Raw genomic sequence first — 18,489 nt, forward strand, 5'->3', positions numbered from 1 at the left:
TGTGATGAAATTGAGGGCAATAGAGTGTGTGTTCTCTGTGTTTATTTATTGAAGACACTGATGGAGTTGTGGTACAGATTTAGAATCACTTTAGTGCACAGTTGATGCACAGGCAGCAACTTGCTGGCTTTGCCCTGAATGAACTTGTTCATCATGCAGAGGCACTTTGCTGTATTGAGGAAGCGGGGAGCAGGGCCGAGTCAAATCACGCTAAGAGCCACAGCTGAAAGCAAAGGCTTGATCTTACGGCCTAATGCTGCACTCGTCTTAGTGAGAGCTTTTTACTTCTTTTTTTTTTGCCAGATTACAAATAAAATGTATAAAGCATCTCTTCCAAAATCCAAATAAGAAAATGTTTGTCTCACTAAAGAGATAATGCATTTGATTTCAGCATGCTTCTTACATGGCATCTGAAGAACAAACATTTTATATGAAATAGATGGTGATTCTGAGGAAACTTTGTGTTTGTTTGGGCTGACACTGAACTTGGCCCACTCCTGTAAACAACAGAACAATTGAAAGTGCTGCAGCTATCTAAATTGAATCTAGATTCACAACAGGATGCACAAAACTAAATTGAAGACACTGAGAGACATCACTTTCTGAAAACAGATTTAATTTACAAAGAGTCAGTGACAGTTTTACAGTGCACATGACACAGGATCACTGTTTGAGGTTCGCAGAACCCTGATGAATAATAATATCAACGACAGTGCTCAAAATTACACTTAGGGAGCTGTAAATAGGGAGAATGAAAATATACATTTAAATATACACACTGTGATATGACATCTCAGACAGTGCCTTATGGCACAACAGTCTTAGCAGATATGGTCTCTGTGTGTTTGACCTTCTGATCTGTGTAGATGTGTTGACCTGAATACTGAAACAACACCATATGGATTGGCTGGCCAAGATGCTGGGAAGACCTGAGGCCTGATTCCTGTGGGCTAAAGGGACTGGCCTAGAATTACATCAAACTGAAATGAACTGTTTTAACAATAATAATAAGTTAGAGAATCAGATTGTCCTTGCATAACAGTGGCCCTCTATATGAACAAATAATCAGAGCAGGCAGTATCATCTGTTAACCTGAGGGGATTTGTGAGGGAAGCTGTAGTTTGTTCTTGACCATTATGGAGCTCCTTGAAATGAATAACACTAGAACAACAAAAACAAACACTGTATTCATTATGATACAAGAGAATAGATAAGTCAAAGATTAACTCCTGTCTTAAGTACAAGTGTGACGGTGTTGCTTTCATGTAACTGTAAAGTGACATATTCATCTGTGCAGAAAAACGAAGATGAAGTTTATCTCAGAGTCATGCAATGGGACATGAGATGGCCATTTTATTGCTGCTGAGTTTGGTTGATGATAATTATGTACAATGATCTGTACATTTAGGTAAACAAAAACTGTAATCCCATAATGACAGTCTCTTCTGTAACTCAAACCACCTGTCTGATGGAGATCATGTGTCTTTGCGTCCACATGCATCTGTCCCAGCCCTGTAATGTGTTCACCTGTGCACATATGCAGCACCATTATCACAATGTAGTTCATGCACAGAGCCTTGGGATCGACTGGGCCCATTCTGCATGTTCTTTAAGCCTGTGGCTGATAAGCTTTACATAATGTCCGGGTACCAGATGGCAGTCAGTTACTACTGTCTGCCTGTGTTATCTCTACCCCTCCTGTTCTCTCTCTCTCTCTCTCTGCATAAGACACAACAGCCCAGGAGGACTAACAGTTGAGTCAAGATGTGCAGAGAAAAAAAAAGAGAATTTCTTGCACAACAGCAAGCACAACTTCCCTGACGAGCACTACAAGGGACAAGTCTCAAAGTTTAATGCGCAGTCTTCAATGGCATAAGCTAGTCATGCACTGTATTGCTGTATAGTCTAGGCAAGATGAGACGAGGCAAAATTTTTGCTATATTGAACATGTTAGCTCTGTTTAAATGCGGCAGTGTCCTGTATAACATTCATTCCCTGAGCAAGGTGAACGTGGCTGACTGGTTCAATCAAGGCTTCGTTAGCCCAAAGAAATGTGTACGCCTTTGATGAAACAACAGGGAACTTGTGTTTAGTGGCAGTGCGTTCAGTAACAGCTGTTCAAAATGTCGTTTATAAAAAACAGTGCCCGAGCAATCCAACAGTTGGTGTTCTATTGATAGATACGAGACAAAGTGATCAAGTGTGATATATGAGAGTGTGTAGCATAGAAGTGAACAAGTCAATACTGAACACAGTGGATGATTCATTGAGAACTGTAATGATGAAAGATAATGTAACTCATAAGAGACATTCCGAATAAGTTGTCCGTATGAAAGTACCATCTGTTATGAAGTCCTGGGAGCTCACTCATACATGCACACAGAAAGTTCAATTATACAAACCTGGCAGAAGAAATTCTTCACAAAAGTCTCTCTCTCTCCCCCAATCTCTCATCTCTTTCAGACACACTCCTAGGCACACAAACATACACACGTTTAAGTTTTAGGATTGTCAGACAAACTGTTGCCCTGATAATCTTGGAGTTGGAGGAGGAAATGCTGTGGTGTCAAGTTCATCATCTCTTGCTTCATTTTTAGGGAGACAACTGTATGCCAGTCTCTCATTCACACCCCTCCAGCCAAGCCAAATCCCCAGCACCTGTCACTCAGTTTGGCAGCAGTAGCGGTCTAATGGCCTCGGCCCGAGAGTCACTGTCAGACCCACACTGCTGTGTTGTAGTCAAACAAGGGATGCATTTTCTCCAGCCTGCTCTCTGGCTGTCTCCTGTCTAAATAAATCCCTGGAAATGGCTGCTGGTGCTGCTGGTGGAACTGGGGAAGGTGGTGGTGATTCCTCTCTGCTTCAGATAGATGTGGACACGGCCTGCCTTTGCTTTGCTGTCCACCTGCCCAGAACGGCAGGTAAAAGCTCCCTTTGGAAGTTTTTGGACCCAGTTTCTTGGGCCTTTTGAAGAGGTCTCCCTCTGGGAGCTCGGGAGCCATCCAGCCAGGCCTCTCCTTGAGAAGCTTGTCCCTGTCGGGCCGCACGCTGCGCAGAAACTTCTTGAAGATGTTTGTGGTTAGTGAGAACTTCCGGCAGATCTCCTGTGAGCGGCTGAGACGGAGTGGGTGAGCGGGCGTGTCTGGTCGATCTGCCCCTCCATCTGCCCCTCTGTCCACAGTCCTTTCCCCTCTCCTCTTTCTCTTCTCCTCCTCCTCTTCCTCTTCCCTCTCTAGCTCAGGCAGATCTAGCCAGTTGCCCACCAGGTCGGCGAAGACATTGTCCCCGAGTACTAAGGGCTGCCGGTTGCGGCTGCGGCTCATAAGTGAGGAGGTCCAGTCGCTGGCGTCGTCCATGCTGTCCTGGGAGTAGTCACTGTCTAATGAAGGACCCTCTCTGGAGAGGCTGTACAGGATGCCAGGCAGATCGACCACCTGGGCACGGCGGGCAGCCAGTGGATTGGGCTCCGGTGGAGGGTTATCCACCATCGGCCCACAGAAGTTCACCTGGGGGGCTGTGTATCCTGACCACCTCCTGGGTATTGACTCAAGGATGTTCTCGCTTCTTGCGCTTCTCTCACTTCTCTCACTTCTCTCACTTTCACTCTCCAGGCTGGAAGTAGAAGAGGATGAGGTTCCCAGGCTACTTCTGTGTTGGGACTGGCTCCGGTCATCTCGACTGGTGCTGGCTCTGCTATCCAGAGATGGCCCAGGACTTGGGACGGGACTCGGGCTGGAGCTGCATTCCTCAGGCATGGTCTGGCTAAAGCAAGACACGTGGGTTTCACTTGAGGCTGCTGCTGCCGCTGCAACGGGAGGTGCTGATGGAACAGGCTGCGGGGGCCCTCGGTTAATGGGCCGTCCCGAGATGTCAAGGCTTTCTAGCGCTGTCTGAACCTGAAGGAGCTTGAGTTCCTGGAGGGCTCCCATCATTGAATTCATTTGGGCGTGGAGGCCATCTCCCGCTTCTTTCATAGACAGCTGCAGGGAGAGAGAGAGGGAGAAGAAAAAGAGAGGGAGAGATGAGAGACATCATGGGCATTGCCAGATAGGCTTAACAACAAAAGGCCTTGTATAACTCATCAATCCAAGCACTTGACTTCTCAACCTCCCGTAGGGCTCATGTCATCCATCAAAGGCCATTTCCTTCACTGTCCCCCCTTATGTTCACCATTAATCTCAGCGCCAGGACAAATCCAATTACACACCAACATCTGACAGTATCAAAGACATCAAATGAATGAATTAATGAATAAAAAATTACAGTATGCACCATCACAGCCCAGTGAATTAGGATAGGCTTTGTCTCTCCATTGGTGTTAGACTCGGTTGTCATGTTTTGTGTTATCCAGGCTGCACACCTTCTTTAATTAAGGGTCATGTGACCTAGTTTTGAATGACAGGCTATTGTCCCATATGGCCTGTGTAAGAGAAATGATCCTTGGCCACGACAGTTGTAGACTATCAACGCTGTCATCTGTTTTCACACTGTTCTACTTTGTCTAGTTTTATCTTTGCACCCATTGCTTTGTCTTATCTGACTTATCATATCTTTGCTCTCTCCTCCCAAATCTATGTTTTTCTTTGCTCTCACGTCCCACTAAATCTTACTCCTTCACTCTGCTTTCATCCCTCTCCTCCTACTCTCTCTTTCTGCTCTCATCTGTCTAAGAGCTTGTGTCATGTGACCTGGACTAACCGTTTTCTCCTGCAGGCAGACAGAAAGCCCTGAGGCAGCATCCTGACCTGTGTCTTGACTTGTTAGCCTGAGTCATTACACGCCTCAACTTTGAATCCTTCTTTTGACATGGCAACGGTTATATCTTTGTCAAGGCAAATACACTGACTACATCTGACTCATGAGACAAATCTGCCAGGCAGCCTCTCTTTTCAAAACATCTGTGGGAAGATGAGAGAGGAAGCATGCAAAGTATTTTGAAAAACATGCCTGAGCCCATGGGAAATGTTGGTGAGAAAGTTATTGAATCTTACTAAGCTGCACGTGTATACCTACAGCAGGCTGCACTGATTGATCAACTGTTTTTTCCCCACTAAAACAGAACTATCACTCCACAAAGGAAAACAAATGTACTCTAAATAAATAATTTTTCAACTGCCTTGCAAATTTCCAAGACTGATCATTGCCTATTCAATGAAACAAACATCATAAATCTTGCAAAATCCAAATCCATAAATATATTACCTTGCAGAAACTTTCACAACGGTGGGGGTCGAGGTGTCCCTGTCTGCCTCTCTTTTGTCGTTTGTCAGTACCTTTGCCAGTCTGTCTGTCACTGTCTGTCCTCTCACCTTTCAAACGGATCGGCCTGACTGCCCCTATATGTATCTCTCTCCAATGAGGGGACACTGCCAGACATGGCAGCCAATCAGCGCTGCCCGCCTAGACTATAATCCCTAACAGTGGGGGTGGGGTCATTCGGGCGGCAACGGATTGACAATGAGAAGGGAGGTGTATGTGTATGGGGGGGGCGTTCAGTGAGAGGGAGAGTGGGCGGATGGTGACTGACACGGCCGGCAGCAGTGGAAGTGGACTGGGGTGACAGGCGGACGAGTAGGGGGGGTGGGGAGAGGGAGAGAGGAGAAAGGGGGGCGTATGTGTGTGTGTGTGTGTGTAAGATGGGATGGAATGGGGGCTTGCCATATGTTTAGATGTCGAACAGGGAACTGTTGATGAATTCAATTATAGATGACACCATAAGAACAAAAGGCATATGGGGTGGGGGCAAATAGAGACGAGGGGAGTGTTTGTAGGTGTAACAACACCAGACTGTGATACTTAATCTTGGGGGAGCAGTGATTGTGATGACCCCGGGTGGGAAAAGTAGCTGCACAGGCCAACTGTGTTTGACAGTGCGGCATCATAAACAAAGTGCTCTAAGCACCGTGAGAGGGGAATGTGTGCTGCAAGAACATAGGATGTAGATTACATTTTTTCCCAAGCATTTTGTGTCAAACTATCATGGGAGCTGGGGGAAAATGTACTAGATAACAAACATTCGTGGCCTATATTTAGATCAAAAATAAATTCTCAACCATGAGAAGATATGCAGGGTTTCGAAATGAGATAGCGACTATTCGGGAAAAGCAATAACACACAGCTCCCTTATGATTACTAGCCAAACCTTGAAACATCGGAATAACTTTTGGGCTTTGTAAAGGATAGTAGATAACCTTGGATCTTCACTAGGCAAACAGCAGTAAAACTCAAACGAACCTCTGTGTTTTACTGATATTGAATTCTGAACTTGATGATTTTCTCTAAAATGAACTTGTGGTATTTAACTTTTTGTTCCACCACAGCATTTCAATCAAAATACGCCAGTGCCTAAACAAAACCTCAACAGTGACAGTTTCTACAAGGTCAATACACGCGGAGTGCAGATAAACACCCATTAATAAGCCTGCCTTACAGCTGACATTTCCTTGGAGACCTCTGGGTTACATCACCGTGCTCCTCAGCAGCATATGGAAAGGTAGGTGCATAGAAGTGTAACAAATACGCTCTGAGATCAGATAATGAACCTATCAATGCATATGTTGGGAACAAAGGGCACTTTGTTTCACCCTTGTGGGATAAAATAGGCCACAAAGGTATGTGTAATTAGCAGTCAGGTTGTCTCATGTCTTCATGCCTCACACATATGGCTGACTTCATTAGTTATAATTGTCAGCGTCTTGGGAGAGGCTGGGAAAACGTGCATAATTACGGTTTACTTTCAGCCACTTCAAAGTTCAACCAGTTTTATGATAAGATGATACGCAGAGTTTATGTTTTGTCATTACATCTTTGTAAGATTATGCTGGGATGATTCAAGAGATTACTGCGCTCTTAAGTTGCAGGTTAAAGTTGGATCACTTATGTGCATTAAATCTGTTTTTGAAATATTATCTCCCACCCTTACCACGCTCCTGTAGTTTCAACAGAAAACCTGTTAACACATCCTGACTAAAAACACCCTAATTTAACACTCACATGCAACTTTTCCATTATCCCCAAAACGCAGGCATTCCCTTCAGTTATTTAAAGCACACTGAGTTGTTTACTGGCATTTCTATTCTAAGGCAACATTACTAATTCATATTGTGCCCAGGGGGGGAAAAACAGTGGAGCAATAGTTAGCTAAACCCTATTATTCCACCTTACCAACTAACTCTGGAGGCAAAAATTTGTGGCCCAAATATGTCAGCTCTTTAGAGTTTACCTCTGTCATCTGCTGAGATTCTGAATGTGACTTTAAATGGCCCAAGGTAGTTTGTTGTTTAGGTGCAAATTGCTGTTGTAATTACTTAGCGGAGATCCTGAGATGTCCCACTTCCAGTTTGTGTGAACCAGCTTAGGGTCTCATTAAATCAAAAACATTGAAGTGACAGGATCAACCCCAGGACCTTAAAGTCTTATGCTTGGGGTGAATTGAGATGAGAAAAATGTCTCTCTTGTTTAATTTGATGAAAAACGTAAGAAAAGAGGGAAGGGACTGCAGCCGCAGGGAATTGTTACGGTGTAGAAACATTGGCATCATTAATCCAATCTTGTGAAGCTCAATTAAGTCTTCTTTTTGAGCCAAAGTCTCCCCAGATTTTAGCCAGTTGATCTATCAAGCATCTATTCCCATGAATGATCATTTTGAAAAAAAGGAAACAATTGAAAAACTGTTGATCAAAAGAAAAGGCTGCATGAATGAATCCAGCAAACAAGGGCCTTCCAGACACTCCCCTTCCCTGTCTTCATCCCGGTGCAGTGATGCCAACCAGCCAGCCATAATTGCCAATTAAGGCCTGAATGCTTCAAAGTTTTAGAACAATAGCTGGCAGTCTTGAATTAATGTTGGGTGGAAGCTCATTAAAATGTTCTGGCTATTAAAAAAAAATATATCGTACTTCTGCATTTTATTAAGTCATGTCCGGGCAGCAGTGACTGAAAACCTAACATCCAGAAGAGCTGAACCTTCCTGCAAAAGCTGTCGTGAAGATGCATTCAAAAAACATTCAATATGCATGAAAGTGAATTAAATACCACTGAGTATAAATAAATCAGTGCGATTTCTTTGCTGTCTGTTGAGATAGGCCTCTTTGCCTTCATTGTGGCATGATAGTACCTGCTTCGGTTAAGGAGCAGAAGTAAATGCACCGTGCAAACACAGCACACTTAACTCACACATACCCGCACCCGCCTCGTTTGAAGGTGACGTTCAAAGAGTCTCATTGACACGGTTAAATAGGGGAAAATACGCACACAAACGCAAGTTGAAACCAAACACGTACCACCTCACTATTCCATGACTTGAACAGTTGTAAAAGAGCAGCCATTCACTGTTGTTGTTTATATTGTTGTTATTGGCTGGAGGGGAGGAAACAGTGAGGCCAGGGTTACTGGACCCAAAGGCTCTTCCTGTTTAGTAGGCGCTGGCTAGCAGCGGCTAGCCTATTTCACCCTCCCTCCACCCTCGTTAAAATGAATGGTGGGCTGTGTGGGTCAAGGACAGGAATGGGATCTCTGTCCTGGGGATACACAGAGGAGCTCTGTGACTCTGAACTGCTGGACACACCACAGACCACTGTGGAGGGATCCGGGGTCACGGTCGAGAGGGCAATAAGGCCGTGACGCATTCAGTGAAGAAATAAATCACTGTGTATAGGGCTTGAATGCCTCTCTAACATTCATGCCTCAAAGTTAAATCATGACCCTGTTTGGGCCAAATGTGCTAAGGGTCATGCTCAGGAGAGGAGTAAGGCCGGGTGTGTAATATTTACCAGAGAACGTCGGCTGTAAATGCCTCCCACACACATTTGGCCTTTACATGACATCCAAATCTTTGCCATAATGTTCCTCTTGCAATGCGTAATATGTTGATTACTGTGACTATGGCCCACTCTATAGTACATGTGTCTCCTAAGGGGGCAGTCAAGGCGAGCTGAGAGGTGTGGCTCCATGGGCTGAAAACTCAGCTCCATGTCACGCACACATGGTGAGTATGTGCCTCCAAAGCCCTCTTTGACATGGTGCACGATCACTGGGCCAACTACACTACACTTGTTAGAAAGTACTAATCAGCATCTACCTTAGCCTAGTTCTCCATATGCAATAGCAAATCTAACATTGCAGCACGGATAGAATCTGTATTTCAGTCCCACTGTTGAACTCACACATACACACACACACACACACACACACACACACACACACACACACACACACACACTGCCTTTCCCCCTCTATAACTCCAAAACAATTCCATGCAGCAATATATTAGAGCCAATAAACCCTTATCCCATGGGACTTTGTGTTATTTTGAAAAGCAGGGAAAGCCTCGTCGGGAAGGGGCAGGGCAGAACAGTTCACTTGTTCCAGATGATATAATGCTTTTAAGATTCATCCGGTCAACATCTCCTACTATTTATTACCTAAATATAATGGCTCTTTATAGAAGGTTAAAAAATAACTTACTGATACCAATTTTATTTTCAAGAAATTTATCAGCAGTATTAATGTTGCTAAAACCTACTATCTGACAAACAGCCTCGGTGGGGCTTTCGTAATTATGGGAGATGCCGTGATGGCTAGCTTCCTGCTAGACCTCATTTATGCTCTCAGCGGCGTGAATGACGTTGCTATGGGAGCAACAGGCTGATTAGAGTCCATATCATCTTCTTTGGCAAATGATATTTAGAGACAGTCTCTGATCCAATCTGCAGTCATCCTGGCTGGTAATCTGCATTGGAGGGCAGGATCATTAGATAAATGCTTGATTGCAAAACAGTTGACGTCAGCACCTTCTGTGTGGGAAGTGCAAGTGCATAGCCTGTTCTGCAGCCCACAATTACAGGCCTAATCCTCACAGAGTGCATTGCTCATGGCAACTATTAAACAAAGTTTATTTTTTTTCTTTTCTTCACTTAGACAGTTGGAGGGAAGACAGAAGCAGTGAGGAGGGCAGGCACAGGTCTTGGTCCTAGTCTGCTGGAGTTACACATGTGCCTCCAGAGGCAGCAGAATTATCCATAGAAAAGCATATTGCATTGTATGAAATGTGCATTATGAATAGTTTAACTGACTGATTGAAAAACATGCACATGCACAATAAACTATAACTCAATTTATATCATGATATCATGTGCACTAACAATTTTTTCCCTCTGTGAATCATTATGAAGCTGCCAGTATTCACAGTGCAGAATAATAAACGGGCTCTGTGAAAGGTTATCGGCTCCATCTCAAACACAATGATCGCACATGCAAACCCCACAGTTGCAACCAACTGTTGGGCCAATTTTAGCCAAAGGGAAGGAAGGGCAGGTTAGAGAACGGGAGCTTTTAGAGAGGCACAAAACAAACGAGCAGAAAGCTGAACAACTACAGTGCTTTGTGCTGTTTCTTTTTTTTTTTTTTTTTTGATCCTGTGCCCCAGAGGTATCAGAGAACATGCAACTTCATGGCACACAAACTTGCCACACAAGACAGTTTTGGCACTTGTGTGTGTGTGCGTGCCTTTCTCAGATTGCATGACCTCAGGTGTGCTGGCTTTGGTGTTGTATTCCAGCGTGACGGTGATTTTTGAAATCCGCCTCAGGTGTGAAAGGGATAAAGAGGCTTGCACGTGAACTTAGCAGCGCTACAGTGTTGATATCAAAAGGTTTGTTTTATGCCTTAGTTTCTGAAATAACACTGTCACACAGGTGCGAACCCTGCATTTAGACAGGATGATTCAGGGTCAAGTTAGTGTTTGTGTCTTCAACTCCAAGGAGGAAGGCGGGAGCTTATCTTTTTTTTTTTCTTTTCACCACTCCTATTCTGTTGTACGAACAGTGAGTCATGCTGAGCTTAAAAATATCTTATTGTTGTCATTATTCCCCTAAGATTACTACGGAGACTTATAATGCTTTTCATGAGCACAAATAGAAACTGGTGGCCTTTTGAAAAACAATGATTTCACGTACAGTAACACAAGAAGAAAAAAAACAACAACTAAAAAGATCAAAATGTCCCCGTTTAAATTCGAACACATTCCCACCTTGAAAACCAATCGTTCAGGATTGATTTTCAGCGTCAGTGGTGCAGAGGCTCTGGTCAGCAGTTGGAAGAAATAGCGCCTACAACCAGTCAGGCCAAAGGTCACATGTTCAAGCTTGACCTGCTACCCCACACAGACTGACCCCTCCTGACCCCGGACAGTCAGTGTTCACACTTTCATATGATGCTCCTCTTCTTTTAGAGGCGACTGGGTGTCAGAGATCTTGGCTGTCACGGTCCTGGTGGGATCCTATTGACTTAGAAGTGTATAGAGTGGTTCTGCTGGTGATTATTAAGTATGCAGTGGTAATTTACTGCACCATTGCATGAGGCTTTCAAAGCCTAATACACTATTGCTTAATTTACAATGCATGCCCTGTTTGGCAGAGCATCTCATTCAAAGAGAGTTGTGAGAAGCGCTCACAAATTATGTTAAGGTGGACATTTACTTTGTGCATCACACTATAAGGGCAAAGAGCTGCATTATGAACTCAGTGGCACCGCAGCTGTGCATGACAAAGGCATGGAGAAAGATGTTTGTGTTTTCTGGGTTGCAGATGGAACCTGTTTACCACTCTCGAATGAGCACTGGATGAAAATCAGTCACAGTGCAAAGAAAAGTGACAACCTTGGCACAGACATCCCCCCTCCGTTTTCGGAACAAGACACCACAACAGATTGTGTCCCACATGGTCCTGTGCAGGGGAGACTGCCTCAGCTTTTTAACCGGCATCTGCTATCTGTTCCTCTGTTTGATCCCGGGCATGGCACGACACTTTTCTATTATGTTACCAAACTGTGATATGGCAGCTATAGCACAACATGTTCTCCTGGCATCAGGTCCGCTCTACCAAATCTGAAGTGCCAGTTGACAGACGTGTGGCTAATTTGGAGCAGAGAAGCAAGAAGTCACAGCGCTGATCATCTTGCAAAACACACAGCCATGCTAGCTTTATCTGTGGGCCAGTGGCTGGGTAGAGTGGGAGAAAAAAAAAATCTGTCTGCTTTGAAGATGATTCCAAAAGAAATCTGTGCCAGTTAAGGCTCCTTTGAAAATGGGTCTAAGGGGGTGCTTCTGCCGAGAAAAAAAAAAAAAGAAAAAGAAAAAGAAATCTGGGTGTGGGGTGAGCTTCCAGATTTATTTTTTACATTTCAAAGAAGGGGGTAAAACATGGCACCCTCAATTTGCTACCATCAAACAAATGTGCTTATTAGAGGAGAGCAGAAATGTATAAGACCCTATCAGTTAGGGGAGAGCACCAAATTCTTTTAAGACACAGTAATGTGATGAACCTCAGTGCATTAAACATGACTCCAAATGCCACTGACTCCCCTACTAAAGACCTCTCAGCAGCCCACTGCAATAAATCATTACCACATTCCACAGCAAACACATCAAAATACAGATATGGAGATTTTGTTTAAACAAAATAAAAGCGCAGGTGCAAGAATCCACAGCCTACCATGGACAGAGCTTTATGCAAAGAGATTACAAAAGATTGTGTTTGGGTCATTAAGCTTAAATGAACATCTGTCCCAGATGCGAGAGAGATATGTACACATGCCTCTGCTCTGCCTAAAGCTTTAAGCCTGCACAGTTTAATACATAAGAAGAAAAAATAAATAAAAATAATTACTGATGCACCTTCTTTCACCCAACAGGAAATTACAAGGAGAATTTTGTCAGGATGCATAAATATACACAGTAAACAAAGCGCCGCATCAAGTGTTACTGACGACATGTTTACATTTTTCATCATAGATTCAGTTTCCCGCTTTTGTTTACGCGTCCAGTGCTTTGCCAAGTTTGCACGTACTATAACTGAATAATCTTGGCGTTCAACATTTACAGCTCCACATTGCAGCGACTACACAAGATTAAACCTGCTTTGTGATGCTCAGTCAGTGCAAGTCAAGATTACAACACAACATACCAGTTCTTGCTTCAGACGTCTCAAGCACGCATCCATGTTTTTGCGTTCTGGTTTGGAGAGCTGTTGTTCCATTTTGAAAATGCAGGAATTTCAAATGAAACGCCTCGTCAATCGCCGCTCAGGCATGCCTAGGAGAAGCTATCACATGGGCCACTAAATAAAACTGGAAAATAAAAAAAAACAGCATTCTCAGAGAGAAAAGGGAGAGAGAGAGAGAGAAAAAAAAAACAAGTTGTGATTGGAAATGCGCAAATCCTGCTCAGGAATGTGCGCGTCTGGTCCTGTGACGCGAATCCTGCAATGAAAACTCCTGATTATGGAAATTTGTTTACTCCAAGAAATAATAATGAGGTCCGTGTCTGGGATGCACCGACGTTGTCAGTCCGTCGGTATCTCTCCCTGGCCGCTGCTGGGGTTTCTGCTGGAAGATTGCAGTGTGTGTGCTGTGCAGCCCGTTTTTTTCCCTCTCCCTTTTTCTCATTCAAGAGGAGCGCTTACGTTGCCCATCCAATTTCCTCCAATGAGTGAGCCTCCCACGACACTCCAAATCCCATTCAAACTGGGATGAAACAGGGATCTATAATTTGTTATGGCCGAGTAAGAGTTGGCTACAGCAGCATATAATAATTTCACAGAAAATAATCTGTTGCCCGGGGAAGAAGCCTAATCATCTGGAAATATTTGAATCAAGGCTGAGAGATCATATGGCTGGGGCTTTTGACGGAGCAGGGGGAAATAATATTCCATATCACTGATGCTGATAGGTTCCAGGCAGATTGTAATCTGCAGCCACTAATGCAGCATGTATGGGTCTGCTGAGAGGAAGTTGAAGGAGGATGTATCTAAAAGAAGCCCATATGTCATGTTAAATTAGCCACAGGGTCAGCTGCCTGGCTGCCGTCATTGTGGTCAGAGAGGAAACACCTGAGCCACAGGCTTTTGTTGTGTGACCCGGATTCAGTACTTTGTTAGCCCAGGAAGGAAGACTTCCATATACAAGGGACTCAAACTGGAAATCATGGTATCGCTCGTTCTCTGACATATAGATTTGACTTGGAATGGCAGATGGGTGAACATCTGTAATCAAACAGCCACCTATTCACATCGATAAGGGCCTATTCTATTCTATTCTATTCTATTCTATTCTATTCTATTCTATTCCTGCAGGGAATTAGGGTCCTGCAGCCTCAAAGTGGAGCCAGATGCGGTGCAGCAAACTGACAGACTCCAGTTTTGCATTGCATAGTACAGTAATATGATGAAGTATGTATAAACCTGGACTCTCAGTCAGTTCATCACTGTCCAGGTTTGACCCGATCTAATGTCAGAATGTCTGGGAAGCTTGTAAACCTGGTGCCGTCTCCTCTCTGACCTGCTTCCATTTCAATGAGAGCTATTGTCATCTGGAGTTTAATACCAGGCCTGATGTTGATGCATCCCAGATGATCCGAAGAGGTACTGAGAGATAGCGAGGCAGAGAGGGAGGAAGTAGCTGCTCCAACGTAGATTCCAAAAGCAATGAAACTGGGTTGGGCAAATGAATAAATCATCAGAGCATCAGAGCATCAGTTTACTTCTGAGAGAGAGGGAGAGAGAGAGAAAAAAAAAAAGAGAGAGAGAGAGAGAGAGAGAGAGAGAGAGAGAGAGAGAAAGAGAAAGATTTAATTGACTTGTGTGCCCTGTGCTATTATCCTTTCTAAAATGTTCAAAGTGCTGTAATGATAATAGACGGTCTGTCTTCATGGCTTCAAAACTCTTTTGCAAAGACACAAGTGAATCTCAGTGTTCAGCAGTCTTTTAATATTGAATAATAGCCATATAAAAGCCATTTGAACCACTCTATCTAAGTGTGAAGGCCCTGTACAGTATATCTCTATCACTCAAGTTGGAGACAGCGACACGTGGGCCTATTAAATGTTAAATAGGCTGAATTGAGAGGCTGCGGGAAGATTCTGTAAAATCTGGGCCCAGGCATGACCCTGACCTGCAGCTGCCTCTCCTGCATGTGCCCACTTCCCCCCAGCTGTCGGCATGAACACAATGGGTAAAGAAGTGTCTCCGGGGGCCAGACCACACAGCACTGGGCACAGGCAGCGCATGCAGCAGCAACTGTCAGCAATCTATCATTCCTGGCACAAAATATCATATTCTTTCATGCAACTGTGTTTCGGCTTGTCTGGTTATCCTGAAGTTTGGCTATCCATGCCAAAGACGAGTCAAACCACCAAGTGAAGACATAATTTTAGAAGTCCTTGCAATGAAACCACTCTATATGATATGACTATATGACACACCGTCTAAAGAATGCACACCAAGATGCATTTGTTGGGAACACCAGCTGCTACTGATCCCTCATGCCTGAACATATGAGACATCAAATCTAAACAACACATCTCATACATGCTGTAGATCAGTTTCTGTATTTGCTTTTATTAACTTGAGCTTTACCGTGACGGTGAATTTGCTTAGTTTGAATCCTTGGCTAGAAAAATAACTCCTGCTATGGATCAGTCTAGTTGCTTTGTCGAACAGTAATCATCTGCAAATAACCAACAAACTCTGACATCAAGAAAAAAAAAGGAAATGCTGTGCTTTGCTACCACAGGTTGTGTATCGAAGCTTGGGGTGGAATTGGAGGAGCCTTCCCAAAAAAACAAAGCAAAGTGGAACTCACAGACAAAAACAGGAATACTGTTCGCAGCCTGAGGAAATGGCGTGAACTGTGTGGTAATTGAGATCTCAGGAGTGATCAATCCTCTGCAGAAATAAATAAAACATACGCAGTAGCTCTATTAATGCTCTAACAGTCCATATGAGAGCAGTTATCTCTTTAGGTCAAGTCACTTCTCTGAGCTGTGGCAGTGAGGCTAACTGAATGAGATGGTATGCATTAATATTTTAAGGAGAAAGAGCACCACACACAATGTGCAAGTTGCGCAGCAGCTGATAATGTAATACCTGCCAGATGACTGTACAAAATGTAATGCAACATCCCTCTAAAAGTGTTGAATATATAATAAAACTTGTTAATGTAGCGGATTGCCATAATGTTAGAACAGCATACTATTATGACCCATAAGAGTTGCCAAATGATGTAATAAATCATAAGAATGACAAGAATGTAATATCATGAGTTAATTCGTGAATACTGATTATTACGTTATGAGTCAAAAATATATCATGCCCCTTATGAAGTACAATTTCTGTTTAATGTAATAATCTGTAATGGATACATTATTTGGAAAACTAGTATTAGTAGTATCAGGCAGTATTATTAATTGCAATAATCCAACCACAGTGATTGAATGTTCTGTACTGTGTTGTGTAAAGGGAATGTGTGGGCAGCATATGTCAAAAAATATGTACAATATTGAAAGTAACCTTTAGCACAGTTGTCAAATATGTCTGTTAATATCCGTATTAGCTCTCATTATGTCAAAAAACACACACCGTTTGTCTTTTACTGGACCCATACCAAGGATGTACATGTGCTGCCATCTAGTGTTTAGGATGCATCACTACAGGATTTGCAGGGGTCTGGTGTAAAGTCCACACATGTAACGTCCTCCTGCATCTTTACCACATCATTCCTGTCATTTTCCCAAGCAGTTCATCTTTGGGATGGTGCAGCTGTATGTCAGCATGGAAAAGGAGGGACTTTTATAATGACAGTAAATGTAGACACATGTTCACTTGCAGTAGGAAAGTGCTGACTGTGGCAGAACTCCAAACCTTCGAGTGGGGCTTCCTCAAACAAAACAATGTTTATAGCAAAGGCACTTCTGTCAAATTACTGCCTTTATTCTCTCCACCAGGCGGCAGCCTAGAGGGGATCATGTCTTTAGTCCTGTGTGTCTCTCAGAGTGTGTGTGTGTGTATCTGTCCATGTGTGTCTATCTGTATCCACAGCTAGTCTTGCATACCACTGGGCCTTTCAGCCTAATATTTTTTGTGGACAGTTATGACTGTATGATAATGGACCTATCATGATTGCAGTGATTCAAAAAGCTGTTTTATATGGGGGATCAGGCATCCCCGTTTTCAGGGGACAGGCCCTTGATTTAATGCTTTGTCCCCAGCTGGAGCTCTCCCTGGAAATGCCCCCCCCCCCTTCTGCTTGTAATTTTTATCTCGAGACCACCACAATTATATCCTGCTTCTAAATGAGGGTATTTCGCTTGAAGAGCTTGACTTATGGGAAGTGTAAAGTTTTACAGTTTGTCACCGGCTAATGGAAGACAGCTCCTTAATTTGCAGAGTTTGGACAAGTGCCTCTTGTCCTACATTTCCAAGAGGTGCATCACAGCAGTACAACATGATTAGAGCATTTGAGCCTCCTGGCCCTGTGACATCAGAGGAAAACAGCCGCTGTGTGAATGCAGTCTGTTGGTTGGCATTTTTACTTTAAAATGTACATTTTACATTGCTGGTCTTTTGGAATCGTTCCTGTCCAGTTTTGCATGCCAAGGTCAGACTATTTTGGCTTGTTAAAATCAAACAAACATTTCAGCACAGTGGAACATTCAGTGACGTGAGCCAGCTGCTGAAATCCCTTTATTAGTTAACTTATCAGTTATGGTAGCAATACACAGGTCAACCTCTTGGCCAACATGACCAACTGCAGTTCCTGTTTCCCACCCACATCATGCCCCCATCAGACCAGACAGAGATCAGCTCTCTACTTTATATACATCTATATATAAAGCATTACTAGATTTTTAAGATATTTTTTAGGTTCATGTACACTTGAATCACTGAAAGTATTTTTTTTTATTCAAAGCATCAGAGAATGCATTTAGCCATTTACTGATCCAGCAGCAAATGAAAAACTGAGAACTTTAACGAGATGCTGCCAATAACAATGTTGTGTATAACATAATGTGATGCAGGATTTGTATGACTTCTGTTGAAATAACATCATCATGTATTGCACTGCGCTGAGAGAACAAGCACACGTGGGCAAGAAGCCCCAGTGATCTCAGTTCATTTGATGCTCTGCTTGAGGGCCCACTCACATTGGCAAGTTTGAGCCCGTATCGTGCTAAAGCCAAAATCCCCCCCTCCCCAGTCCCCGGCTGGCCTGCACTCACATTACCTTTTTCCCAAACGCGCCCAAGCACGATTGCCCCCGGTGTGCGCGTCATCACGTTGAAATACGACAACAGGCATGGCCCGACGTCATTATAAATCAGTATAGTTCAAATACATTCATCATGTCTTCCTTTTAACTAAAAAACGTTTTTGGTCCTTTTAATCAGACATGGGATGTTTATTTACCTTGACAGTTTTGGAGGAAACTTCCTCCTTCTTCAGAAAGCGTCCAACTGACAGCCGGAGCGGCACCTGTCAGATCCGGCAGACCGGGTGACCGGGTGGCCGCACACCGTGCGGTGCCGCGGCCAGTGACGGCCGGTGCCGACGCGGTGCCGGCCAGCACCAGGTCTGCCGGATCTCCGCACACAGACTGCTGTACTTTCATTATAAACCGACTTTTGTTTATACGCGGTTGCAGCAGCACAACGGACAA

The 18,489-nt window shown here is 43.7% G+C and overlaps 1 protein-coding gene across 1 annotated transcript; it reads right to left on the bottom strand.

Annotated features, from left to right (window-relative positions):
• Positions 1–599: 599 nt before the first annotated feature.
• inka2 (inka box actin regulator 2) lies at positions 600–13,396 on the bottom strand. The gene is made up of 2 exons (XM_030052487.1): positions 12,963–13,396; positions 600–3,980 (listed from the first exon to the last, which is right to left on the bottom strand). The coding sequence occupies exons 1-2, from the start codon at positions 13,032–13,034 to the stop codon at positions 2,715–2,717; spliced, it is 1,338 nt and encodes a 445-aa protein (XP_029908347.1). The 5' UTR covers positions 13,035–13,396; the 3' UTR covers positions 600–2,714.
• Between the last annotated feature and the right edge of the window lie 5,093 nt (positions 13,397–18,489).

This window comes from Myripristis murdjan, chromosome 5 (genome assembly GCF_902150065.1).
Source record: "Myripristis murdjan chromosome 5, fMyrMur1.1, whole genome shotgun sequence".
NCBI lineage: Eukaryota > Metazoa > Chordata > Actinopteri > Holocentriformes > Holocentridae > Myripristis > Myripristis murdjan.